Raw genomic sequence first — 27,026 nt, 5'->3', positions numbered from 1 at the left:
TGGGACCAATGAATCTGTGGCTTAACAGGAGGAAACAGTTTAAACCTACAAAACAAGAGCATCCTAATTGGTTGTGACTTAATCATTTGGTTTATAGAAACATCCGGAAACAGTGAAGAATATCAATCAGTATCTCCTGCAGTGATTGAGTTCATCAAATGTCTTCTTCTGTCCAACCAACCAAGAATATTTCATCTAGTACACATAATAAAACAAGAATATCAATCAAATGCATCTTCTGACTGTTTAATCAACTGCTGAAGATGAATTGAAGACACTTGAATTCTCTCTGGACGATGTTGACTTCGTCTTTGTCTCACTTCCTGTCCACATCCTTACTCCTCCAAGTAGAGGGGGGGGGGGGGGTGTTGGATGATGGTGAGTGTGCACCACATGCAGGTCAGTGTGCCATTTGGTTCCTGTGACGTATGTGCATTAGTTCAGGTTCCTCTCGCGGTCGAGACCCAATCACGCACTAAGCCCAGTTCTGCCAGCTCCCATTAGAAACCTGCAGCACCACGATTGAGTTTCCTGTCGTTTAAATTAAAGTGTTGTCGTCTCATGCAGGTAAACGCACCCCCAACCTGTTGTGTTGTTATTAAGGTCATTTCAATTACTCCGTCAGTGATTAGACTCAGCCCAATCTGGCCTGACAGGGGTCGAGTCCCATCAGGAGATTTAGGGGGAAACCGGACTCAATCTGGTCACGTCCAGCTGAAGCATCCTGCCAACCTCCATTTAGAGGAGGTGGGGGGGAATTAATGTTTCCAGTTTGTGCCTTGCTGGGAAGCCGCGACTGATGATAGATGAATTATACATGAATATAATACATGTGTGGTGATAGATCGACAACACAAGAGCTGCTGCGGTCGCCTTCAATCGATAGAAAGGAAGTTCAGGCAGGAGAAAGATATGAAATGAATTAAATGACGTCTGTTTATTGAAGCCGTGCTGCTAGGCTAGCATCGGAAAGGCCTTTGACACAGCAGTGAGTCCGTGTCCTCATCCAAACCTGCGTCTTTACACTATATTAGTTTTCACGATTGGAAATATTTCACACTGGAAAGTCCCACAGGCAACATAAGCTTCTTAAAGGAAGTAATTACTGCGTTTTTTCGAACATTTTTTAGTATTTATGACTTCATTTATTACACGTCACGACCAAACTTGAGGAGAGAAAACCCAACATGACACTGAACTCCTGTGAGTCTCAGGTCAGTGAAGCTCCAGCACTGAAGCAGAAGCCTCATCGTCGGCTGAGACACTGAAAATCCAAACGTCAGCCCATGAAGATGCTGTTTTCATTCCATCCCCGGTCCAGAGCCGGGTCTTATGTGAGCCAGCTGCTGGAATGTGTCCTTATGAAGAGCGGGAGTCGGCGTTAAGTCCTTTTCATAAAGGAATGTTTTTGCAGACGTGGGAAACCTCCAGCTCGGGCTCTGAGGCGACGCGCAGCTCGGAGCAGCAGGTTAATGGAGGTCTGGACATTCACAGATCTCTATCTGTGGCTCCATGTTGGTCTAATGACATCACAGGAGAGAGGCTCTGTGTGGATGGGGGGGTTCTGGGCGGGTTCTAACTACATTAAACTCATAAAATGATGTTATAATAAATGCATGTGCAGCCTATTGCTGGTGCAAGGTGGTAAAACCTGCAAGGGCAACTGCCTGTGACAGAGACTCTGCCAGCTGCACGCAGGGCTACTCCCTTATCCTCAAAGCATGCAGGCAGCAGCCAGACAGCACATTACACACACAATATAAACACAAATCTGCGTGTTTGTGTATGTGCAGTAGTGTAATGATCCTAACGCACCTGCACTGGTCTGATCCCAGTGTTTCTCCTGAGAGGTGCAGTGGTGCAGTGGTTTCAGCACCATGCAGGCGTGGACCAGAACAAAAGGACGCAGCACACCAGCGCAGAGGACCCCCCCCCCCCCCCCCCCTTCTCAATATTCATCTATTTACTGTAATCCAGATTCTTCTCTTTACAGTAAATCACAAATACATAATTAACTCTACAGCCCAGGATTAAACATTTAACATTAAAATACACTTTCAGCTGTTCACAGACACTTGACCCGCAGCCGGAGCCCCGGAGGAACCACAGCAGCGGGTCATCACGGAGGGCTAACGCGGATCTGAAGCCTCGGTTCCCCGCAGGCAGGAGGACAAAGCTCCGGAGCTCTTACCTGGAGCTGGAGGCGGCGGAGCGGCTCTGGAACCCGGAGTGAGGGAACTGATCTGCGGGGACAATCAGGGAGCTGCGGGGCCCTCTGACCACGCCCATCAGACGCCCAGCTACCGTAAACACTGCAAACAAGGCGCAGTAGGATTTATCAATACCAACAATAAGAACATTTATTTACAGGCTTTATGTGAATTATACAATGAAAATTATTAACAAACTTTCATATTCATAATATTAATAGTCTAAATAGTAAGAGTTCATGTACATACTGGGGACAGTTGTCCATCATGTCTCTTCAAATGAAACTAAAAGACAATCACTGACTCACACACATGCACCAGCTGCCAGGACAGATGCTCAATAATTAAATAATTAAATAAAGTTATTACACATTTTGTATCATACACACATCTGAAAGACTGAGCTTTGCCACAGTGACGTCTATGTAAGCATCTGATGTGAAACTGTAACATTTGAATATATTAAAACACAAAGACATTTGAAATCAAAAGCTGTGCCAAGTAAATTAAATATTAGAATCAACCTTCCAGTCATATTCAACAGTCTCTCACCTGCTGCAACGGAATTATTATTATTATTATTATTCATGTATCCCTGTGTGTGAGCATCTGCCTCCATCTACTGGTGAGAAGCACACATTACATGCTGATCTTTACTTCAACAGGTGTTTTACATCACATTTCATTGAGCTGAAGCTTTTATCCAAAGAGACAACAAGTGCATCAACCATGAGGAACAAACCAGAACAACAAGAATCAAGAAGGTAGAAGTTCTTCAAGAAGCCAAACTACAGAGTGCTGTAAGTAAGTGACCTCTTCGTGCTACTAGATTTTTAGGTTAGACTTTTATTCAAGGTTTGTTTTTAGTTTGAGCTGGAAGATGTAGACTTCCTGTCCTGATGTCACTTGGGAGCTCGCTCCATCATTTAGGAGCCAGGACAGCAGAGAGTGGTGATGTGGTTGAGTGACAGCTGTAGCCACTGGTAACCAGTAGAGGAGAGGAGGAGGGTGAGTGAACTCAGGTTAAAGACCAGTGGAGCTGCTGCACTCTGGATGAGCTGCAGAGGTCACATGACAGCAGCAGGTAGATTTTAATATTTCAAACCTTTAAGTCATCACTTGAATCGACTCCTAAAATTAAAACTTGCATCTCTTTTGACCGACAACATGGACGAGTGAAGGGGGACGAAGCAGAAATAGGATTTTTCATGATACTTGAGGCTTTATAGTTGCCAGGTGGGCTAATAAAATAAAAAATACATACACTAAAGCTCCTTAAATCTATCAGTGATAACAGCTCCTCTAACTGTTTAGCACCAGCTCATTGAAAAATGCTGGAGTATAACAGTGAATATTTAATATTCAAATATACATAAGCTTAAAAAAATTGTTTAATGTGCACTGAAGATATAAGTTCAAACCCCAAAGATGAGACCAGACTTTCAGAGTTTCAGTTTTTATTTATTGATATTTACATTTGAAATACACAGGACATGGCACCTTTAGTTTGAACCCATCCACACCAACATTAGACTCATTTCAGTTCATGTATAATATTTAATATATAGTATTATGTTATGTCAAAGACATTTAAATGTCTAAGTCTTTTTCCAACTCTTTCACCCTCTTTAAAAGAGCAAGTTATGACATTTGATTGTCCCAGAGAATTATGTCTGAATTATAATAAAAAATATTCAGACATATTTATGAGGTCAGTTTGGAATTTAAATTAAAAGGTGTCAAAATAAAACAGTTGATCGTTCTTAATGATGTGAGTCACACAGAGATATCACACACACACAAACAACCGAGCTGCAAAACCCCTCAACGTGTTAAAATGTGTGAAACTACAATTTTATTAAAAAATGTCCACAGTTTAAAGTTTCTCCTGTTTCCACTGCTCCTGCTGAACTTCTGATCTCCTCATCTCGACTTCCTCCAGGAGCAACTTGCAGACTCCTCACTTCTGGCGGACGATGCTGCGGCCGATCAGTTCTTTCATGATCTCGTTGGTGCCTCCGTAAATGGGTTGAATACGAGCGTCAACAAACGCCCTGTGTGAAGAAAACATGGATTAATAAGGTTGACTTTCTCACAGCGCCCCCTGGTGTTGTGCGGTACGAGTCTTACTTGGCGATGGGGTACTCCCACATGTAGCCCCAGCCTCCGTGGAGCTGGAGGCACTCAGTGGCCACTTTGTTCTGGAGGTCAGACGCCCTGGAGGAGACACACAGCGTGAGGACTTCAGCCCACAGCCGAAACAAACCAATCTGTGAGAAGACGCTGGTTGAAAACCCTCTCTCACCAGTACTTGGCCATGGAGGCGGTGGAGGCGTCCAGGCGTTTCTCCGCGTGGAGCTGGAGGCAGTTATCAATGAAGGCTCGGCCCACGCAGATCTCAGTTTTCAGCTCGGCCAGCTTGTGCTGCACCGTCTGTGGAGGACAGTGAGACGTTCAGAGAGTCCCTCGCTAACGGGACGCGATGGAGACGTTCAGAGAGTCCCTCGCTAACGGGACACGATGGAGACGTTCAGAGAGTCCCTCGCTAACGGGACGCGATGGAGACGTTCAGAGAGTCCCTCGCTAACGGGACGCGATGGAGACGTTCAGAGAGTCCCTCGCTAACGGGACGCGATGGAGAAGTTCAGAGAGTCCCTCACTAACGGGATGCGATGGAGACGTTCAGAGAGTCCCTCGCTAACGGGACGCGATGGAGACGTTCAGAGAGTCCCTCGCTAACGGGACACGATGGAGACGTTCAGAGAGTCCCTCGCTAACGGGACGCGATGGAGACGTTCAGAGAGTCCCTCGCTAACGGGACGCGATGGAGACGTTCAGAGAGTCCCTCACTAACGGGACGCGATGGAGACGTTCAGAGAGTCCCTCACTAACGGGACGCGATGGAGACGTTCAGAGAGTCCCTCACTAACGGGAGGCGATGGAGACGTTCAGAGAGTCCCTCGCTAACGGGAGGCGATGGAGACGTTCAAAGAGTCCCTCGCTAACGGGACGCGATGGAGACGTTCAGAGAGTCCCTCACTAACGGGACGCGATGGAGACGTTCAGAGAGTCCCTCACTAACGGGACGCGATGGAGACGTTCAGAGAGTCCCTCGCTAACGGGACACGATAGAGACGTTCAGAGAGTCCCTCGCTAACGGGAGGCGATGGAGACGTTCAGAGAGTCCCTCGCTAACGGGACGCGATGGAGACGTTCAGAGAGTCCCTCGCTAACGGGACACGATAGAGACGTTCAGAGAGTCCCTCGCTAACGGGAGGCGATGGAGACGTTCAGAGAGTCCCTCGCTAACGGGACGCGATGGAGACGTTCAGAGAGTCCCTCGCTAACGGGACACGATGGAGACGTTCAGAGAGTCCCTCGCTAACGGGACACGATAGAGACGTTCAGAGAGTCCCTCGCTAACGGGACGCGATGGAGACGTTCAGAGAGTCCCTCGCTAACGGGACGCGATGGAGACGTTCAGAGAGTCCCTCGCTAACGGGACGCGATGGAGACGTTCAGAGAGTCCCTCGCTAACGGGACGCGATGGAGACGTTCAGAGAGTCCCTCGCTAACGAGACGCTATGGAGACGTTCAGAGAGTCCCTCGCTAACGGGACGCGATGGAGACGTTCAGAGAGTCCCTCGCTAACGGGACGCTATGGAGACGTTCAGAGAGTCCCTCGCTAACGGGACGCGATGGAGACGTTCAGAGAGTCCCTCGCTAACGGGACGCGATGGAGACGTTCAGAGAGTCCCTCGCTAACGGGACACGATGGAGACGTTCAGAGAGTCCCTCGCTAACGGGAGGCGATGGAGACGTTCAGAGAGTCCCTCGCTAACGGGACGCGATGGAGACGTTCAGAGAGTCCCTCGCTAACGGGACGCGATGGAGACGTTCAGAGAGTCCCTCGCTAACGGGACGCGATGGAGACGCCGGCTGCCGCTACACACCTGCAGGTGAGCGATGGTCTTGCCGAACGCTTTCCTCTGCAACACGTAGCTCCTGGTTTCCTCAAACATGAACTCGCAGCTGGCGATGGCCATGACAGCGATCACCAGACGCTCCTGCTCCAAAACACACACACACGGGATTAACTGAGCTCAGGAAGGAGAAGGTCACATGTTTGTTCACGAGGCTCTTTCACCTGAGGCAGCTCATTCATCAGGTAGTAGAATCCCTTGTTGACTTCCCCCAGCAGAGCGTCCGCCGGCAGCCGCACGTCCTCGAAGAACAGCTCAGCCGTGTCCTTGAAAGGAAGACACAGATTCAAACCTCTGAACGACTGATCTCAGGACGTGAGAGAAGTCGAGAGAGGACATGAGAGCACCTGAGCCTTCAGCCCGATCTTCTCCAGCTTGCGTCCCTTCTGGAAGCCCTTCATGCCGTCCTCCACCAGGAACAGACTGATGCCGTGCGCCGCCGCCTTCGCCTCCCGGTCCGTCACGGTCACCACGACCACCGCGTCGCACATCCACCCGTTGGAGATGAACACCTTGTTTCCGTTGAGGATCCAGTCGCTGCCGTCCCTCTTGGCGTACGTCCTCACGCCCTGGAGGTCACTGAGGAGAGAGAGAGAGGTCATGAAAGTTGGCTCATGATTCCTCTAACGGTTCCTCCGTGGTGCTTCCTGACCTGCCGGCTCCCGGCTCAGTCATCCCGATGGCAGCGATGCTTTTCCCAGCCACCATGTCTGGAATGAAGCGTTGGATCTGCTCCTTGCTGCCGTAGTTGGCGATGTACGGCACCACGATGTCGGAGTGGAGGGGGAACCCCGGGCCGGAGCAGTTACAGTACGATCTGGATTCAGGACAAAACCATAAATCTCATTTTAAAAAGTCAGAGTTTGACCTCAGACGTGTTTTTGAGTTTAGGTGCAACTCACTGCTCCTCCCACACGACGGCAGCAGACAGCAGGTCTCCTCCGACGCCACCGTGCTCCTCGGGGATCAGGATTCCCAGCAGGCCTTGCTCCCCGGCCTTCTCCCACACCTCCCGGCTCACCTGACCGGCCTTCTCCCACCTGGAACAAGAAGTTACATCACATCCGTCCTCTCTGGGTCTCAGTGTGACTCTGTGGTGTGGACATGAACCAGGAACCTACTCGTTGTGGTGCGGGACCACTTCCTCCTGAAAGAAGCGCCGCACGCTCTCTCTGAAGAGGTCGTGGTCCCCGTCGAAGATCCGCCGCGTCCCGATGTCCATCATGTTCTTAACGCTGGACGTCTCGGGACGGGTCGAGTCCTGGGACTGACTGTAGAGTCTGATCACACACGTTATTAGATTAGATGAAACAAAATCAAATAATCCTCGATAGTACCACAACAAGTGATAAATAAGTAAACTTGAAATATAAACACAAGGAAATATAGAAACACACATTGCACAGTAGACATGAAGAAATGAGATGTTGATTTTAAGAAGATTGGGCAGAAGTCTATTTTTATATATTATAATAATTAAATATAATATATTAAAAACATCAAGAGAAAGAATGAGGTAGATTGCTAAAGCTGGAAACTTAATAAAAATTAACAGAACCTTTACTACTTTTACATAAATGCGTTATTATTGAGTAATTTTACCTAACAGCTGTTTTCTTTATTTGGTTTTTCAAATTAAACCTCCGTGACTTTACTTTTCAAAATAAGAGCAGTGTGTCCGAGGTTTGACCTTTGCTCGATATTTACCGTCGTGACAAAATAACAAACGTCACATTAAAGTAAAGTTCAACTTTCATACATGACGTCTTTTTTACGATATTTGATCTTTTCACAACAAGTCAAACTTTAACAGCACAAAGTGTAAAGTTGATAAAGTGATAGAAACAACTCGCTGGACCTGGAGGTCGTCGCCGGAAACACTGAAGTTCGTCCGAAGACGTTTCTCATCTTCAGAAATCCACATTGAATCCTCAGGCTCAGCGACATGTTGGAGAAGCAGCAACACAAAACTACACAAACAGGACGCGGACGGATTCAACACACTCTGCAGCCACTTCCGGGTTGGGGGGGAAGTCTCGCGAGATCGTGATATAGATAAATTAATAAAAGAAAACCGTTATGAAATAAAGAAAAAACTCTAATTTATTCATTATTCTATTATTTTTGTAATGTAAATGGAAAAACATCATGAAGTCAATGAAAGAAATTCAAGCTGTGCTCTTATTATTCAAATGAACTTTATTTATAACAGAGGACAAGTTCAGTGACATTGAATCTTGTTGACAAATCTGAAACAAGTTATTAAAACATCATTAAAAGATTCTATATTAAATTATTCATTCAATTGAATACAAATAATACATATAAATGTATCTCCAATTTCATTTTTGACACTGTACAATTTCTTTGCATGATTTCATTAACTTATTTATAACTTATTAACAACCTGAGGGAAAGGCTTTTTATCATAAATCTAATGATTTATCTAATTCATTTTCATAATTAAGATAATATGACCTTCTGGCTTGATGAATCTTTTTAAGTTTCACAATTTTTGAATTAAATTTGAACATAGAGAATAAATGTCCTAGAGGAAACATGAGAGGAAGCATCGAAGATCCTCTCCTTCATTCCAGCAGCTCTTATTTTGGCAGCTACTTAAATATGTCAGATTAATTTCACTTAAATTAGGAACCAAGCAAAAAGAAAACACAACTATGTGTGTTGTAGCCTGGATGTGGGTCTATAGAGCTGGAACCCCAACATGTTTATGGGGTTTATATATTTCAAAAAAATTTTCATAAGGATGGATTAAAGCAACAGTGTGAGGCCTGAATGTTTCCTCTTTACACTGTAAATGTACTTTTCTTCCTGTTTTAATATATAAATATGTATTTTCATTGTGTATCTTATGCAACATGTAAGAAAAGGAACTAGTGTATTAAGTGTCATCACCTGAGTTCAGTGTCAATATAGAAAATAACCTGAATGAGGAGAATGAGACGATCAATGAGAGATCAGGAATCGACCCAGATGGGATGTACGTTGGAAAAGTTTATTCTGAACAGAGTGGAAATAAAGAAAACTTTTCAGGGGAGGGAGGGAGGGAGGGAGTGAAGGGGGGGGGGGGGGGGTGGGGGGTTGGCGGTCAATCCACGCCCGTTCTCCAGCACCTTAGGTTCTGCTGGGCCAGTGGTGGCGTGACTGAATGAGGTGGCGGTGGGAAGGGAGGGATCTACCCTCACTTGATGAGCGGTCACCCCTTCTCCCCCGTTCCTCACCCCATGCAGAGAGTGGAGACGCGCCCTGGGGGGAGGAGAGGCCAGGTGGTGGGGGGATGTGGGGGGTGGGGGGGGGGGTCTACGACGGAGCGGCGGTGGTGGTGGTCACGTCCCGGGAGAGGGAGGGCTTGAGACGAAGTTTACAGGAAAACAAAATTAACAAGATGGGTTTGCTTCAACATCCCTTGTACATAGTCCTTGTCTTTCCTTGGTTGGTCTTTGAAACAGTGTCGGTGTCCGGGACACTGTCGGCTGTCTGTAGCGAGCTACAGCTTCTCCAGCACCTGCTGCCGGCCTCTTACACAGACATGATGTGCTTCACGAAAGCTGCAAGAGACCAATCGAACCTTCAGCATCACACGCATGAAAGAAGTCGAAGAGAGAGAAGAGAAGCATGCTGGGAAATGAAGCTCACCCTCATAGTGCACGCTGCCGTTCTCGTCCTCCTGACCCGTCATGAGGGACTCGATCTCGTCCTCTGTCATCTTCTCTCCTGCAGCCACACGAGGAGCCGTGTCAGGTTCATGATCACATTCCGCGCACGCTGAGCAAACTATATTTGTGCCCGGTCTATATTTGGAGCGCGGCGACTTGAGACTCACCCAGGGTGGAGAGCACGATGCGCAGCTCAGCGCCCATCACGGTGCCGTTGCCCTCCTTGTCGAAGACGCGCAGACCCTCCACGTAGTCGTCGTAGCTTCCCTTGGGGAGGGCGTCGACCTGCTTGAGCATGGGCAGGAAGTCATCGAAGCTGATCCTCTTGTTGGCCATGTCTGTGGAATCAGAGAAAAACCCTCAATACACAGATTTCACGCTCATTGACCTGATAGCTCGTTCTCTTGTGTGTTTGGGCGGCTCACCGTCGGCGGAGGGGTTGCCCAGGATCTTGATGACGTCCTTGTTGGTGGGGTTCTGGCCCAGGGCGCGCATGATGTCGGGCACCTGGTTGAAACCCACCTGGCTGTCACCAATTCTGTCGAAGAGACCGAAGGACTCCTTGAAGTCTGAGGAGGGAAGAGAGAAGCTTGAGTTCCAGAGACGTAAAAACATGTGAATTCTGATGTGAGTGTTGAGAAGTTCTGGGTTTTGCTGATAGAACCAAACGAGCTGAGGACAACGACCGGGGGGGAATTTGCAAATGGTTAAAGTGAATCTGTGGAGGCTTCAGGGCATGAACACTAATCTGCTTTGTGTCGCAGTAAAGTCGTTTTATTTGAGACATCATCGGTGCTTGTGATGTTTTATGTCCGTCAGATCCACTTTGGGTTTCCTGTTATTTCTATAAGCGGGCCCTCGGTCAGCTGTGGCCCCGGAATCGAACGCCGCATTCTTCTGTCTCTGTTCTAAGTGAACTGGGAGCGACAGCTGAGGGTGTGTCGTACACGCGTGTCTCTGAATCCGAGCAGGAAGTCAACTCCGTGTGACCTCCCTGACAGACGAATGTGGTTTCTGATCGGAACAGCTGTACCCCCCCCCGACCCCCCCCGACCCCCTGCACCCCACCCTCCATTCCTGCCTCCGCTTGCATTTGGGGCGACACTGGGAACTGATCCTCACTGGCAGAGGCCCGGGCCATATAGAGGCATCATCGCTCCAGTTACACATGGGAATGCTGCGCACGGTGTAATCGACACCTCGTCCTGCATGATGTGTGTTTCATGCACGGCTACACAACCCAACGCCTCAGAATGCACAGAGGAAGCACTTCCTCTGCCTCCGAGGGGGATTAAGACGAGTAATCGAAGGAAACTGACAATGAAATTAAAGCTTTTATACAGTATTGTCATTTGGGTCTCATTTAACGGGGGACACGATGTCCAAAATATGTCCAATCAGCAACATTTGCATTGCAGAACCACAACTGATGTGTCCACACTGAGCAGAAGGCTCAGGATGGAGATCTGAGGATTAAGACTCCGGTAAGAGGACGACAGTTTGCACCTTAGCCCTCTGCCCTGTGGGTTAACACTTGTGCTGTGTAAGGGCCACAGGGCCCGCGACACAAGGCCCTGCAGTCTTAGAATAGACGGATATCAGATGTGTGGCGACAACTGGACAAGAAGGACACGCACAACTCTGCAGCTTTCTCCAGCTTCACTTTGGAGGAAACAACGAGACGACCGGCGGACGGAATATAACGAACAGACGGAGGGGAGGGGGACACGCTCCCGCCTGCTGCTGATGGCGTAAAGGAAACGTGGGATTTGTGTTATCTGTGAAGGACGAGTCGTCTTCACTTACCAGCCACCTCTTCCGGTGAGAACTCAGTCTGTCACGTGGAAACACACAGGGACGGACACATGGACACACAGACACACAGGGAAATGAATGAAAACAGGTGATTTATGAGTTTAGAGAATCAACAGAGGAAATGCAGTTCATGTAACATTTATTAATTAATCAGAATCTAGGAATTTATCTCATAAAGTTGGAGAATTCTAAACTTTTTAAACAAGTCTATATATGTTTGCATTTCAAGGCCGTGGTCCTCGGCTGGAAATCTTCACAGATTCTCCACAATTTACTGCTAAGTTTTTCAGAGCTGAATCAAAGACGTCAGCTTGAGTTCAGTTCCAGGTTCGGGCTTATTTTTGAAAAGTTGAAAATCCAAATAAAAAGGTATCTCCATCGGCCCCACCCCCCCCAACAGGTCCAGAAGAAAAACACAACATGGTACACACCATTTTTGGAGAGTAGTTGCTGGAGAAGCGGAAAGAAAGGAGGCGAGAAGCTGAAGTCCCAAGACAGACTGGTCCTGAGCCAGGGTCAGAGCCCCCTCTTATTTAACCCGGCCCTGTGATGTCACGTATGCTAATGAGGCGGATCAGGTGACTCGCTGGAACTTCTTTAACTTTCTTAGGGCAAACAGAAAGAAGAGCTGAGCGTCCTCGGGAACAGGGGGAGTCGGCCTTTAGAAGGGGACGGGGTTATTTTTAGACGGCAGGAGAATCTGTGTCACTGCTTCCAGATTTCAAACTCGTTAGAACTCGTTTATGGATTCAAAGCACACGGGTTTCATTGATTGGACGTGAGGAACGTTGTGTGTTCTGTATCGTTGGTGTGTGTAGAAATCCCAGCGGCCTCACTTCAGACGGGCTCCAGGTCCAGAGAGCTCCTTTACAAGCTGGTATTTTTAAACATGGAGGCTGCTCCTCCTCTTATGGTTAAAGAACAGCCGGGAAAAAAGACATGAAATGTAGATTCCACTGAGACGAGGTCGGAACAAGTTGATTCAGGGATTGAACTTGAAACCTTTTGGGTAAGAACACAAATATGTGGTTTGTGGAACATTATGTGCAACAGATGAAATAATAGAGATGATGGAAGGTGAAAGGATTCTGTAGTTGAACAGATTAATGGAGCTTTATAAAGTGTTTTATGCTAGTTATGGTTTATTATATTTCTGCAGCTTCAGTAGAACTCTGGTGGTGGAGCCTCCACTCAAGGCCCCGTTGGTTCTGGAGCTTTGAGCTGTGACACGGCTGAAAGCTCTGGAAAGAGCCGGAAGCATCTGGGAGGTGATTAGAACGTTTATGTTTCACAGATGAAGACTTGAACGACCACGCCGGACGCCATCTCATCATCTCAGCCCCTCACGCGTTTAATGTTGCTTCCCATTATTTGTTATGACTGCAGATATGACCCACAGATTGTAGGTCACTGCACGTTTATGCTCAGCGTTCTTGCAGCTTCTTTATGTCACTTGTTTTTACGGTGTTTACAAGGCGGCCATAAAACGCTGCATGTTCTTTAATCCCTGTGAATTTGATTTTAACGACACTGAAGCTTCCGGGCTCTGAGACGCAGGCTCTGCACTTTACTCCCACTAAACTGACGAGGGAACATCTTTCAATTAACTAATTAATATCATCAATTAGCAGTTATGTTCTGATAAAGAATATTTACCTGCTGATGGGATTAAATGAGGTATATAGATCTTCACTTATCTGCGTCTTTGCAAGTTAGGTTATTTAAAGTTAAAAGTTTCAGATTGGGAGCCGATTGTTTCACCCAAATATCAGAAAGGCATTTTGGAAGGAGGAGAAGTTAATCTTTAGATAAACACAGGAGCAGAGGAGGAGATATTTCATCCTGCAGCAGATCGGATCAGTTTAGTGAACGTCAGGAGTCGAAGGACTTTTGTAGGAGGAGGTGACCCGAGACAACTCCCCGGGACAGATGAGCACTATTTTTACTCCTGTAAGGTGTTCGGTTTCTCCTACGATGCGCGGAGATGACAAGGAGGGGGAGGGGGAGGAGAAATGATTGCTCCTACTCTTCATGGCTCTGTGGTACAGTCACCTTCCCCTCCTCTTCCTCCTCCTCTTCCTCCTCCTCCCTGGCCTCGGGTCATAAAGAAGCCGGGGCAGGGGGCTTTAAAAAGAGTGCATTGTGTCGCTGCCTGCTTTTCAGAGTGTTACATGAGCCTTATTTGGAGTAGAGAGCGGAGCAGCTGAGCCAAGTGTCACATGGAGGACGGCTCGGAGGATTTGAGACATTTCTCAGTGTCACATGACGTGTCGAGTGTTTACTCGTTACACAACGGAGCAGATCGGTATATACACTTTTATATGACGTCTTCACGAATTCGTATGAAGTCGGACTCAAGGTGAGTTTCATTCCCTGCAGGGAGGTCAGAGGTCAGGTGGCTCTCTGCTGCCCCCCTGTGGCTTTGTGTCGCTGCATGCACACACCAAGGTGCTGAATCCACGACAGAGCAAAGGTTGTAAAAACACACGGTTTATTGTCCACACAGAGCAGAGGACAGGACACTGGGTTTTATTTAGTGCACTGGGAGTATATTTACTGATGACGTTTCTCACATGATATCAACGTAAAGCATTTATTTCTTTTTTAATGTAACAAATTTACAGAATAAATGAAATATACTGCTTTACAACTTTAACAAAACAACTTTTACTGAATCGAGAGTGAGTTTCCTGCAGCCCTCGGGTTAGGCCCTAGAGGACGCCACCATACTGAGTTAAATGAATACACATGAAGGAACTCTCAGCTTTCACATACATTAAGAGATAATTAAGAAATGAGATAAGATAGTTAACAGCAGCAGAAACTTGAAGCAGGAGTCAACGCCAGCCGGCGAGTTGCTTGTGGAGTCTCTGTTTATTATTTACCCAGATGGACGCAGTGTTCTCATGCACGAGTGCGACAGACAGCAGGAAGACGGATCTTCTTCTGTGGGGGGGGGCTGTCACACCTCGAAGGCTGGGAACCTCGCCTTCATGGGCTGCAGAATGTCGGCCAGGAAGTAGATGGTGCCCGCCATGCCTGCAGACAGGAAGTGACGTCGTGAGGTTACAGATATTATGATAGGATAGTATTGAAATGTATTGAAAAGAGCTTTCTAGGCGTTAAAGTAGAATAAGCAGTTGTTTTTATCGCAACACTGGTCTATTCATAACTTGTGATGGTATATATGTTTATGTCACATGCTCATAACTTACCTTCAAAGAGGGAGAAGGGAGTGTCTGGAGTTCGGCAGCCATGTTGGCCGTAGTTCATGCACCAGTCGGCAAACTGTAGAGAGAGAGAGGGAGAGAGAGAGGGGCAGTGTCACAATTTGATTCCTGGTGTGTGGCTGCAGAGCGTTGGAGCTGAACGTCTCTGGAGATCAGCGAGCAGTGTCAACAACTGCTCCAACTTGTGCTCGTCTCAGTGAAATCCGATCGCTGTGGCGGGAGCGGGTTTCGACCACGATGTCAGTGGGTTGCAGCGGGAGCATGTAACAGAGCTTAGCGACATCTGAAGAGACTATTTCCAAACCCTCTATGAATAGATTCATATTAATTGAAGCACACGTGGGAGCTGTGCCACCTGGGGCGAGTCCACGGAGAGCTCGCCACCGCAACGCCGCCTCAAGACAGACAACTGTCAATCGATTGTCAGGAAACCCAGAAGAACCCGAGCCTCACACGCTCGATCATCTCTGGGTCAGCAACAAAACACGGTAACTGAGCAAAACCCAATTTACATGATTCATAATCACGTCTAAAGTGAAATCCTTTAAACCAGTGAAATACTTCAGCTCACTGTGAAAAACAGAAACTTGACCTTGACTGGGAAATTCGACTTTTACCTTGAACCTCTGCATTCAGATTATTAACTTTATATGAGTCTCACCATGCAGGCTCTGTGAAGGTGCCTTGGATCCCGAGTTTGCCGGTACAGAGCCAGGAAGGTGTAGGCGTTACCCGCGGCACCGTGACACAGCCCGTAGCCCTTCTTCAGCAAGCCCCAGCGCCAAACCACCTCTCCACACTGGAGGGCGTCGTACAGGTACTGGGTTTCTCCAAAGGCCTGGAGATGAGAAACATAAAATCAACATGAACATCAGGTGAGATTAGAACTGAACATGACCACTAGATGCCACTATGACTCCTCAGATCAAACCCCTCCACCCTCTGACAGTAGAACGCTTGTTACCCTGTGCGCCTGCAGGAGTGTGTAGACGATTCCCGGCGAGCCGTGGCACCAGTGCACCAGCAGGTCTCTGTCGTCGCCGATGCAGGGGGGGTAGTTTCCCGACGCCAGCTTGAGTCGGCACACGTGGTCGACGCTGGGCTTCACCAGCCGGTGCACGTGCTCCGGCTGAGCGACGAAGCCCGGCTGCAAGGGAGAGAGAGAGAGAGAGAGAGAGAGAGAGGTGGAATCAACACTGACTTTACAGCTGGAACAATTACTCAGGCAAAATAATGAATTCTTCTCATCGGGGGGTCCGGTAAGATGTGATGGTGACGCCAGAGTATTTCAATTCAGCTGGAATAATAGTCTAATTAACCATTGGTCAGTAGATTATGGTCTGTGCAGAGTGTAGGAGGATAAAACAACTCGACATCTCATAACGGTCTTTACCTGCATGAGGAAGTAGTAGATGCCCGCGAGTCCGTGTGCGGCGCCAACGTACTGCTCCTGGTACCACTCGTACATCAGAGGGCTCTGGTTCTGGAACCTGAACTTCCTGCTGAGGTGCTCGCCCGACGCCAGCACGCTCTCGCTGATCTGAGGACGGAAACAACACAACTCAGAAACACATCTAATCTGCGCGAGGGGGGGGAAATCAATGAGGCAAAACTCTGAGACATCGGACATGGATATTTGTAAGAAAGAGCGAATTAAGCCCAGACTGTTGGGAAGTGATGGAGAAGTTAGAGAAGCTGGATCAGAACCTGGAAGTCAATGATTAAACTCTGTTTTTCTTTTCCAGACTCGTTGGTTCCTGTCGTTCAAACCAGTGAGATCCAGAGACCCTTCATCCCAAGGAGCTCCGGCCCCAGACCTGTCAGACCCACCTGCTGGATGTACTGCAGCGGGATCCTGTCCTGCCCCAGCTGCTGGTTGATGAAGACGAGGGAGTAGAGGAAGCCCATTCGGCCGTAGAGCAGCTCGTCCGGCAGCCCCCCCGATCCCTGCACCACCGTCTGGTGAAACTGCAGCAGTCTGAGAAACAAAAGACACAAAACAGAGTCAGAAGCATCATTTAGAATAACTGCTTACAATTAATTATTTAAATAATCATCCGTACAAACATTTGAATAAACATATATATATCAGATCTTTAACTTCTGTTCTGAACTCACCGGTTGATGCACTCGTCGGCCTCATGCGGCCTCTGCAGGCGGAAGTAGACCACGGCGGCCACAGCCAGCGGCCCGCTGTCCCCGCACAGGAAGGTGACATCATGGCGTCGGGTCAGACACTTCAGGCTGTGGGTGACGTAGTCCAGGGCCCGGTGGAGGAAGGACTCCTCCTGGAACACGCTGTGGAGGTGCAGGTAGAGCAGAGCGACGCCTGCGGACACACGGACGGAGAGTCAGGCCAACGCACACCAGCCAATCACATTTTAGGATTTAATTTGATTTATATATAGAGGCTGATTTAATCTGAACGTTTAATCCCTGATCATGTAAATCTACATCAGCTGGTTTTGCTGTTCACAAACATTTCATCACGTTGTGTCTCTGAATCCCAGACTTAGTGAGTCAGAGGTAGTGGTTGGGTTGTGTAACTGCAGCCTCACCTGCCCAGCCCGTGTACATGGTGCAGTCCCTGGGGTCCGCAGACTTCAGCCCGTTCTCCATGATGGACAGGAGCTCGCTCACCTTCCTGCTCAGTCTCTGGCTGAACTCTGGGGTGAGCTGGAGGCGAGGACACAGGACACTCAGGACGGGGGACACGACACAAAGACACACAAAGACCCAAATGCACAAAGACACAGAAATGCTTAAAAACACACACACAAACACACAATTCCCCCGTGCACGTTACCTTTCCCTGGGCGTCAAAGAGCTGTGATGAGTTGCCATCATAGTCGGGATACGGGTTCTTCACCGCTCTGGTGTCCATGGTCACTGGAGGAGGAGGAGGAGGAGGAGGACGATGAAGATGAAGATCCTTGACTGCCGATGTGGGTCAGATAAAAACAGAGAGATGAGGGGACGAGGCTCGGGGGACAGGAGCAGGAACAGATCGGAGAACAGTGAGTTATAGATTTAATAACGGAGGATCAATCTGATGCTGAGCTCGGGAGAACCCCACACACACGCGCGCGCACACGCCACAGCTAGCCGCAGCCTGCAGCTAGCTTAGCTGCTGAAGCTAGCCGCCGCTAACCCCGGGACTTTCTAACAAAGTGATGCAAGTGCAGTTTCAAATAAAACGGTGGTTAATCGGTGGATTATATTAATAAAAACAAAGCAACTCACACGCTGCAGCTTCCGGTCTACACAGCTGATGAAGCTTCCTCGGCTTCAAGTATCAATGTGAGCGTCAGTCAGCGCGGTGCTGCCACCTGCGGCGGCGGCGGTGGAACTGCAGCTCTTTTTATTGACATTTTTTATCATTTTTTTTTTTAATAATCAATCAGCTGTTTCCCTTTGTGCCTTTTTAATTATTTCACAATATGTGTGTGTGGGTTTTTAAAATTCTTAATGTCACATATTCACTGGTAAAATATTTGTTTTCATTCTCTTTGTAAAAAGACTTAATAAGTACACACAAGTTCAGATTCATGTTGTGTAGATGGAGAAACATTAATAATAAATCTCTCACTCTTGAGGTTTAACAAAAACGATGAAATTCATGATTCTGATTCAAAGCATCAACAAGGTCTCGGAAACAGCAAAATTAGAATAAATTAGAATAAAACCTTAAGGGAGCGAGTTTGAATATTAAAAGGTTTATTCTTACTTTATCAGAATATAACTGTGACAAAATGATATGGTCTGATCTGGTAGGACTATAACAATACATCATATTTTATTTACAGAGTCGGGTCATGTGCATATTTTGAGTGTAGTTCAGTATATGGAACACACAGAAACTATAAATGACTAATTTTAAACCCTTTTTCAGGATTTCTTCGCTGAGGACTCCAGAAACCAACACTCGGGCCTAAACTCATGATCCCAGTTTACACACATGTGCTTGCGATGGAAACGCCCCGTCAATCTGCTCTTGACCTTCTCCCGGCCCAAACATGCCGGCAGCATCACGCTGGCATTCCCCTGCACGGTGATGGTGATGCCGGCGTCAGAGAGACCACAGGGCCCGTATTGATTGGAGCTGTGCTGAGTCTCACTGCTGATGTCCCACTTTCTCACTTATTGCAGAGCGACGCTGCTGCAGCTCTGTAATCTCCCCTTTGAAGGATCCGAGCTGGAGCAGAGCCCGGTGGTGAGAAGACGTTCAAACAGAGTGCAAACGGGACACGTCCTCTGACGGGCTTTGATGACTCTTTGTTGATATGCCTCAGCTGCTTCTTCTTCCCCTTGTTCCAGAGCTTCATCGCTGCTTCTCTCTGGTTATTAATGGCTTTCTGCTCATAGACTAAGTAAGAATCATCAAACCCGAGCTCTAATTAATCAAGGAGCAGATACTCACTTCATCTGGCTCCCACCGGAGTTCAGCCATGTTCTATACAGACGATCCTTTGTGAGTCCACAGATAAAAAGCCTGAGAGACGACTCTAATTATCTCAGATGATTTAAAAATGTGTAATTTGTATTTTAAATATACTTTTCCAACTTTTCCAGACCCTGAAGTTTGGTCTGTAGCGTTTGTGATGACTTGTGAAACCTTGAGCTGCAGAATGAAGCTGACGGTTGGAGTGTGTGAGCTGCAGGTCTGCTGCCGTCATCACTGTCACTCTTTGGTTTTCTGTTTTCTGCGTCTACAACATTATTTCCTTACAGTAGCTGCGCACTTGGCCGTCCGTCATTTCCATTTCAATTGAGCGTTCGGCAGATGAAGGCCACTCCTGCAGAGACCCCCCCCCCCCCCACACACACACACACACACACACCTGGGGATCGCTCTACCTTGTCTTGAGGGACGGGGAATGGAAATGAGGCCCCTGAAAGCAACGAGACTCAGAAACAGACCTTGGGGTTTGATAGGAGCTCCTCACTGAAAGACACATTATTGAGCTGAGTCCTGGAGAAAAGTTATTAATTAGGGGCGATATTGATCATGATTTGTTTGTAGCAGAAGACAACAACCAAGCTGAGCTCACATATTTCACATCACAACAACAATGCATGGAATATTGCTCATGCATGCTCTTCAGGTGAGTTAGCATGCTGATAATTACTAGTTAGCATGAAAGGCAGTGAAGGTTGATCTGCAACTGCACATGAAAGGTGTCTACTGCATCTTATGTGTATTAAACTACATTTCCCAGGTAAACAAAGGATTATTTGTTCACTCCTGAACCAGAATATTACATTAGACAAGGATCTGGAGCCAAACACTGCTCGATATTCCTCTTTTGTGAAGTAGATCTAGCAGAAGGAGGTAATTCAAAGTATTTACAATAGATCCAAGTCACCTGAACTCAATCTGACAGCCTGACAACCCAGAGCCATCACCTCCCCCACCCATCACCTCCCTCCCTGTCAGCCTCCTCCCTTGTCTCTCGCCCACCGCGCCTCCATATTCACACGGACAGCCGGAGAGTGTGAAGGCTGCCAGACGAGCAGACTCTTAAAGTGTTCCGCACAAAGCCCACAACTTGACCCTGCAGCACATCCTCCTTCTCCCCCTGCAGTAATAATTATAACTTGACTCAAAAACAAAGAGGACAGACTGTTCACAGTTAGTTTCCCTGAGGGGAATCGTGAAGGTGGAGGTGCACAGAGCTGCCTCTGGGTGAGTGTCCAGGTCACAGGGTCGGGCCAAACCGTTATATCACCACTTATCGCTGCTGTTAAACATGCAGCATGAGAAAATAGGTCTGTCTTTGTCTTTCCTTGCTAAGACAGACTCATATCTGCTGATGTCTTTGTCCTGCAGAGGGACAGCCTTCTGGTTTCACCTCCATCCAGAATCCGACTGAAACCTTGATTTTAAGGGCGGGGGACAAACTTTCACTAATTCTGCTTCAGCACCAAAGTGGACGGGATCAATGTTGGTGCTGGGGGGGGGGGGGGGGGCTGACAGCTGAGATTAAGAACGTTCTGGTCTCTGACATGCAGCCACGGCCCCATCTGTGGCAGTGCTAAAAATACACACAGTCTGGTGTCGCCATACCAGTCGACTGTCTGGCAGAGGGAGGGACCAGAGTGGGGGAGGGAGGAGAGAGGGAGAAGGAGAGGTGACACACTTATATAAGTGAAGAGAGGGAGGAAGAGTGGAGGAAAGGAGGGGGAGGTGACGAGGATGCGTAACAGAGAGGAGACAGGTGAGGGAGGGTGATGCTGTGATCTTTGTAATGTTGATGAGCAGCGAACATGAGTTCTACAACACGACAAAACGCTTCAACATATCATATACATTTAGTGATATTTATTATATATGAGCAACAGAAACTAATAAACAATTGCTTTCATCATTTCATCTTGTTAATGCACTTTGTAACTTTGTTTTGAAATAAATGAAGTTATTATTATTATATCACATGTCCACGATTTCAAAATGGATAGATGGATGGAGAGAAAGATAGATAGATGGATAGATGGATAGAAACGGATGATGAAGATTATGTTATATGGGTGAGAGCCTTACTGAAAATAAATCATCATAAAAATGTACTTTAGCTGTGGGTCTTATTTTTAAAACCATTTCGAATTCTGTTAATGGATGAGAGTATTACATATTTTAAAAACTTTATTGTCAAATTTAGGGTGGAGTGAACATTTTGAAACCGGAAATGCTGACATACAAAAAGTTTAGAGAGACACGATGAAACGTGGAAGTGCATCTTGTCTCTTTTCCACTGAGAAACCTAAAAGTCATCGTGTGCTTCAATCATCTGCATGATAGTAGTGAACATGGAGTCGTTCTCTGACTTGTCCTCTAGATGGCAGCAGTGGACACTGAATGAAGCTGAGGGGACACATGAAGACTCAGTGTGTGTGTTTGTGTGTGTGCGTGGGTGGGTGTGTGTTTGTGGAGCTGAACTCAAACATGTTGCAGAGACAGTTTCTCTCATCCCTCCATCCTCATCCTCACAGGCAGAGCAGTGCTGGACCCACAAGCCTGAACATGTTGGACAGAACATCCAAGTTCACAGGCCGTGTGTGTGGGGGGGGGGGGGAGGGGGACGTTAGATCCCTGGATCTAACGTCCCACAGGAATCTCTCATTCAGTTGTTTCATGCACGAGGGTGACACGAGTTTAGATTCACTCTTTAACTGCAGGAACATCTGTAGTGGATCTAATACGCTGCGTCAAACTGGATCAAACAAGTTGACTTGGTGTCAATCAAAAGGAAAGACCCGCCTCCGACAGGTGTATTGACAGCAGCTCACAGCCAATCAGGAGAGGTGATAAGTTGATAAGTGAGGTGGGCGGATACCACCTGCAAGTACCCCTTCAAATCTTCAGGATCTCTGGTTTAATTGGCTGAAGGAGGCGTCAATCACTCCTAAGAGGCGGATCCACAGCCCTCCCCCCCTCCACTACCACCACCAAGTCTCCCCGTTCAAACCCCCCCCCCCCCCCACCCCCCTAGCCACCGGCGTCCGTGGCAGTGTGAGTGAGGGGTGAATGGCTCAGAGAGTCCGCGGTGGAAAGCGACCTGATCACTGCTCCGGAGCCGAGGATCACACGCAGCAGCGCGCGGTGCGTAAAAGCTCTCCACGGTGCGGGACGCGCGGGGGACGACATCCACTCTCCGACGCGGGGCTTTTTTGGTTTTATTTTGTGCGTGTGTGTTTGCGTGTGAACAACGAGGATATCTGAACTGGACATGTGAGTTCCTGGAGTTTACAAGACAAGCAGCCTTTATCCAAACATGAAGTTCGTCGCCTGCGTCCTCGTCGCGCTGCTGTTGGTCCGAGCGAGTGCGGCACAGTCAGGTGAGTGATCCGGGACGCGTGGGTCAGGGGACCATGATCCACTCACACCTTCACCTCCACAAACACGCACAGACACACACACACACACACAAAGCCCATGATGGTGCTGGCACGGTGGCTGGTGTTTGCGCCGCATCACTGCCACAAACTTGCCAGAACTTCCCATCCTCACACGCTGGTGCTGATGTGACTCCCCCCGGCACCCAGCCTCCTCTGGGAGCGGGTGGCTGTGCGTAAAGACCTCTCCAAACCCCCCGCTCCGCACCTCCTTTCTCCCCATCTCCGTTTGATATGTGTTGGAGCTGCGCACCGGTGCGTAATTTCCTCCAGAAAGAGATTCTGTGTGAGGCTGCTCGTCCTGATCGTGAATGAATGCGGCATCCTTTGCACCGAGCTCCCTCTCAGCGGACAGTGATAGAACCGGAGACTGCGGCTGTTTGCGCTAATTCACAGGAATTGAGCTGCACCAGTGGCACAGCTCATCTCTGCGTGTGTGAGGGATTCAGACGGAGCAGATACACTCTGGGGCTGGATGGTGGGACCACATCTGCCTCCATCACCAGGGCCCCTGTGGTGTCACTGTAATGACCCTAAGGGGTTTCCATAGAAGAAGCTCACAACTCAAATTCTTAACTTTACCAATCATCACTAAGTGTGTTCTGTCTTCTCCTGAGGTCGGAGTTCGGTGGAGTAACATCTCACATTCCTTCTTAATTGTTATAATCAGGGAACACTGCAACACACAACACACAGCAACAGACACACACACACGCACAGAGGCGGTTGGAACACATAGGAGAGTTTGTGGATTGATGTTCGGAGGTGAACCTGTTCCTCGTCCTGCCTCTCAAAGGCACAATGAGATTCAAGGACACTTTCCTCCCCCCCTCCAAGGACAGGTCAAGTTCAGGCTCGGTCCAGGGTGGTTTCTGACACACACACATGTACACACACTCTCTGGACGCTGCGCACAGGAGTGCATGGAGGCTGGGATGGAGGAAAGTAGCCTGGTCCTCGCTGCCTCGTTTGTTCTCCGTGCACACGCTCCAGTCCACGAGATATGTGAAGCAAATTCCATCCAAAGAATCTGAGCTCTGCCTCCTGGGAAGTGCATTGTGTGTGTGTGTGTGTGTGAGTGTGTGTGTGTGTGTGTGTGTGTGTGGGGGGGGGGGGTTATTACTGAGCAGATATGTGTGTGACCCCTGTGCCCAGTCTTACACTTCTTTGTTGAAACATTGATAGCCAGCACCACACATGAGTGATGTTGTGTGTCTGTGTGCTCCTGCTGGGAGACAAATGTCTGCAGCTCTCCTGCCAGTCAGCCTGTGCACACACTGAACTGTGTGTGTGTGTGTGTGTGTGTGTGTGTGTGTGTGTGCACAATGTACAGCACAAGTACACGATGCCAAGTACGACTGTGTTCACACCCCGAGCGACTTGATTGATGTTGTGCTCCATCCTGACTGTTACCTCACCGTGCTCGTGTCGAGGAATCAAATTCATCTTCATTTTAATTTGAAATAAAACCAAAAACAGAAAGTTCAGGATTGAAGTGCTGAACTGAGATCAGGTCAAATCAGCAGAGGAATCAGATTCACATGTCTCTGCTCTGTAACACCTGACAGCTGATCTGTCGATTCTGCTGCTTTCACCACCACCCCGGGGGTCCCAGCTTCCCATCGACCGCTATTGTCGTTATTGATTCGTAATTATTCTCTCTTTTAATCATTTTGTCAACAACATGTGGACAAAGCAGGAATCAGGATCCTCACGTCTCAGGGAACATTGTGAAGCATGAAAGCAGCTGCTGTTCATTATCTGTGGATCGATATTTGGCTGCATGAGGTGATGAAGTTCTGGAGTTTTTAAACGACAAGCTTGAGTTGTTAGGGTTGTGCGTTTTCTGGACTTTCATCCAGGCGAGGGGCGGAGCCTGTAGAGTGGCAGGAGGCGGGTCATGACGTAGAAATGTTGCTGTGGAAAGATCAGCCTGATGTGAAATGTCCAGAAATACGGCGAGCTCTGAATTCACCATGTAGGACGATTCCTCATTGAAGAGGCGTCTATGCAAAACTCCACGATTTCCTCTATTTTTGATATTGAATGTTTCAGATCAGATTCTTCTTCTCTGTTTTTTAGATTTAGTCAAAAAAAGACGGTTCTGGCAGAAAACAAATTCACACCTTTCTGACCTTTTGTCACCAAGGATGTGGCTCAAACATTTTAATCGCTCTGGCTCTCAAGTGGTGTGTGTGTGTGTGTGTGTGTAACAAAGTGTGTGTGTGTGTGTGTGTCTGGGTGACATTTACAGACGTGCTCTCCTGTGAAATGGCCGGGGGAGAAGGGGAACCCGCTGAATGCCAGTATCACATTACTGGGCGCTCGTCAGCTGGCACGCACGGCGCTGGCCGAGGCTTTGTACGAGAACGACGGAAATGAGAATTTATTACAAGCTAATTAAGCTTTTTTTGATAGCATCAGTCTAGACCGCGAGGCCTTTATTTGACAGCATGAGAGATGAGGGGGGTGAAGGAATTCAATCTCGCTCTAAATGAGTCAACACTGCTATCATAACTTGATATCTGCCAGGCGTCCGCCGCTCCAGCTGGACGCTCGTCAACGATCCAGGGTAGAGCGGCTGCAGGTTCAGGTCTGCGTGAGGCAAGAAGGACAGAGGGACGGAGGGAAGGAGGGACTGAGGGAAGGAGGGAAGGAGGGAAGGAGGGAAGGAGGGACAGAGGGAAGGAGGGAAGGAGGCGAGGGGGGTTGAAACATGGCCGTTTGCAGAAAAGAGGAATAATTGCAGTTGAGGGTGACTTTGAGGTGTGGGCTGTTGTTGGCCTCCTCTGTCAAAGGGAAGCCTTTTACCAACGTGACGTGGGGGGGTGATGGAACGCTGGTCCAGGCCCTCAGCCGGCAGTACACTACCTCTCATGGTACTCGCCGGCCCGATCACTGCTCGGATTATTATCTGCACGGGCCGAACAAAGATGCCGCTGTTCCCTCCGGGGGTTAAGAAATGGTTTTGTCTCCTACTCCTCTCTTCCCAGGCTTCGTAGAGCGACGCAGCCTCGGCCCCACAGAGCAGCTTCTGTTCTGTGAGTTCACAAATCACCAAAATATTTACATGCAGAATCACAACTGCTCAGCATGGGAAGGAAAAGGTCCAGGACGTGTGTGAAGAACAGCACTGTTGTCTTTCTCTGGCCTCTGTGCTCATCTCGAAGCTCCTCTCTCCCTCGCCGCCGCGGCTGTGGCGCCGTGTTTGGCCGGACAGACTTCTGAACCCCTCTGCTGCCTAATGATGAGCAGGGCTGGCTTTGGTCGTGCCGAGGCGTCCGGTGCCAGCTCCGACTGGGAGTGAGATTGGCCAGTCGGAGGCTGGAAGCCTGGCACAGATGTCCCCTTTCAGGAGGACTGAGCTCCCACTGAAACACACAGTGCATCCACGCACAGGGATTTACTGTACACACGCACACACACAAACACACACACACACACACACACTACAAGTCCTGCATTTATACACACACACGTGCACGGTGCACGGCCCAGGAAAACAAAAGGCAGGAAAGATGGAGGAATCTCTTTTCTTTCCTCTCTCTTCTGTTTCTTCTAGACCACTGGAGGGTTTGTTCAGGCCGCCACTTGTAATTCCACTCAGAGACAAATGCCTCCATCCTGCGTCAGAGGGGCTTCCTACACACACACACACACAAAGACACACACACACACACACACACACACTCTTGCTTACACCACTTCAGAGTTTCTTTTCTCGTTTAAGAACCTTTCTATTCTCTTTTAACTTAGACTTTTATTTTATTAGCTCTTTTCCTGCTATTTCCTTATCTCCTCTTATGTCTCCACTTGACACACACACGCACACACACACACACACACACACACACGCACACACATCATGTCTCTCATCCATTACCGTCTCTCATTGTGTTTCTGTTTTATTCCCCTGCTCCGTTTCATCCGTCTTTCTCTGCCTCTGCTTTTCGTTCCTCTTGAAACAGCTTCTTTTTATTTCCTCCCCTTTGTCCTTCGCTCTCTCGCTTCCTTCCTCTTTCTTCCTCCATCCCTCACGCACACGCACACACACACACTCCTCTCTCTGTCTTTCATTAGCCGTGTGTGTGTGTGTCTGTGTGCGCCTGTCACTGAGCACACAGGGGGAATGGATCCCTGCCCTCCTCCCTCCTTTAATTACGACACCTAATTTGTTTCATGGACAACATGTTGTCAGTGTCTCCTTCATACGACACT

At 48.2% G+C, this 27,026-nt stretch overlaps 5 protein-coding genes across 9 annotated transcripts in view; 1 reads left to right on the top strand and 4 right to left on the bottom strand.

The window, feature by feature from the left end:
• Positions 1–2,280, bottom strand: part of LOC133933750 (microtubule-associated protein 2-like) — a 38,718-nt gene extending 36,438 nt beyond the window's left edge. For all 4 annotated transcript variants that reach the window (XM_062380958.1, XM_062380957.1, XM_062380961.1 and 1 more), the window contains exon 1: positions 2,192–2,280. The gene's annotated coding sequence lies outside the window, so the exon portion shown is untranslated. The remainder of the gene's footprint in view (positions 1–2,191) is intronic.
• Positions 2,281–3,650: 1,370 nt separating this feature from the next.
• Positions 3,651–8,216, bottom strand: acadl (acyl-CoA dehydrogenase long chain). Of its 2 annotated transcripts, none has more exons than XM_062380401.1 (10): positions 8,052–8,216; positions 7,315–7,485; positions 7,096–7,233; positions 6,846–7,010; positions 6,541–6,772; positions 6,358–6,459; positions 6,164–6,277; positions 4,516–4,643; positions 4,341–4,427; positions 3,651–4,264 (listed from the first exon to the last, which is right to left on the bottom strand). In XM_062380401.1, exons 1-10 carry the CDS (start codon positions 8,138–8,140, stop codon positions 4,171–4,173), a joined length of 1,320 nt encoding a protein of 439 aa, XP_062236385.1. In that variant the 5' UTR covers positions 8,141–8,216; the 3' UTR covers positions 3,651–4,170. The 2 variants fall into 2 exon arrangements, with proteins under 2 accessions (XP_062236385.1, XP_062236386.1); XM_062380402.1 differs by having other exon boundaries at positions 7,315–7,473.
• Positions 8,217–9,195: 979 nt separating this feature from the next.
• Positions 9,196–12,247, bottom strand: mylz3 (myosin, light polypeptide 3, skeletal muscle). Its single transcript, XM_062380400.1, has 6 exons — positions 12,117–12,247; positions 11,677–11,704; positions 10,296–10,439; positions 10,038–10,208; positions 9,851–9,928; positions 9,196–9,762 (listed from the first exon to the last, which is right to left on the bottom strand). Exons 1-6 carry the CDS (start codon positions 12,117–12,119, stop codon positions 9,734–9,736), a joined length of 453 nt encoding a protein of 150 aa, XP_062236384.1. The 5' UTR covers positions 12,120–12,247; the 3' UTR covers positions 9,196–9,733.
• Positions 12,248–14,159: 1,912 nt separating this feature from the next.
• On the bottom strand, positions 14,160–18,250 carry lancl1 (LanC antibiotic synthetase component C-like 1 (bacterial)). Its single transcript, XM_062380399.1, has 10 exons — positions 18,159–18,250; positions 17,722–17,852; positions 17,474–17,591; positions 17,034–17,244; positions 16,746–16,893; positions 16,309–16,455; positions 15,880–16,062; positions 15,577–15,753; positions 14,901–14,973; positions 14,160–14,724 (listed from the first exon to the last, which is right to left on the bottom strand). The coding sequence occupies exons 2-10, from the start codon at positions 17,797–17,799 to the stop codon at positions 14,648–14,650; spliced, it is 1,212 nt and encodes a 403-aa protein (XP_062236383.1). The 5' UTR covers positions 17,800–17,852; positions 18,159–18,250; the 3' UTR covers positions 14,160–14,647.
• A 4,154-nt stretch (positions 18,251–22,404) lies between these two features.
• Positions 22,405–27,026, top strand: part of LOC133933829 (receptor tyrosine-protein kinase erbB-4-like) — a 161,948-nt gene continuing 157,326 nt past the window's right edge. The window contains exon 1 of the mRNA XM_062381066.1: positions 22,405–22,751. Within this exon, the coding sequence (XP_062237050.1) occupies positions 22,688–22,751 (64 nt within the window). The 5' untranslated portion in view covers positions 22,405–22,687. The remainder of the gene's footprint in view (positions 22,752–27,026) is intronic.

This window comes from Platichthys flesus, chromosome 22, assembly GCF_949316205.1.
Source record: "Platichthys flesus chromosome 22, fPlaFle2.1, whole genome shotgun sequence".
In the NCBI taxonomy this organism is placed as follows: Eukaryota; Metazoa; Chordata; class Actinopteri; order Pleuronectiformes; family Pleuronectidae; genus Platichthys; species Platichthys flesus.
This window is presented reverse-complemented; position numbering and strand designations above follow the sequence as displayed.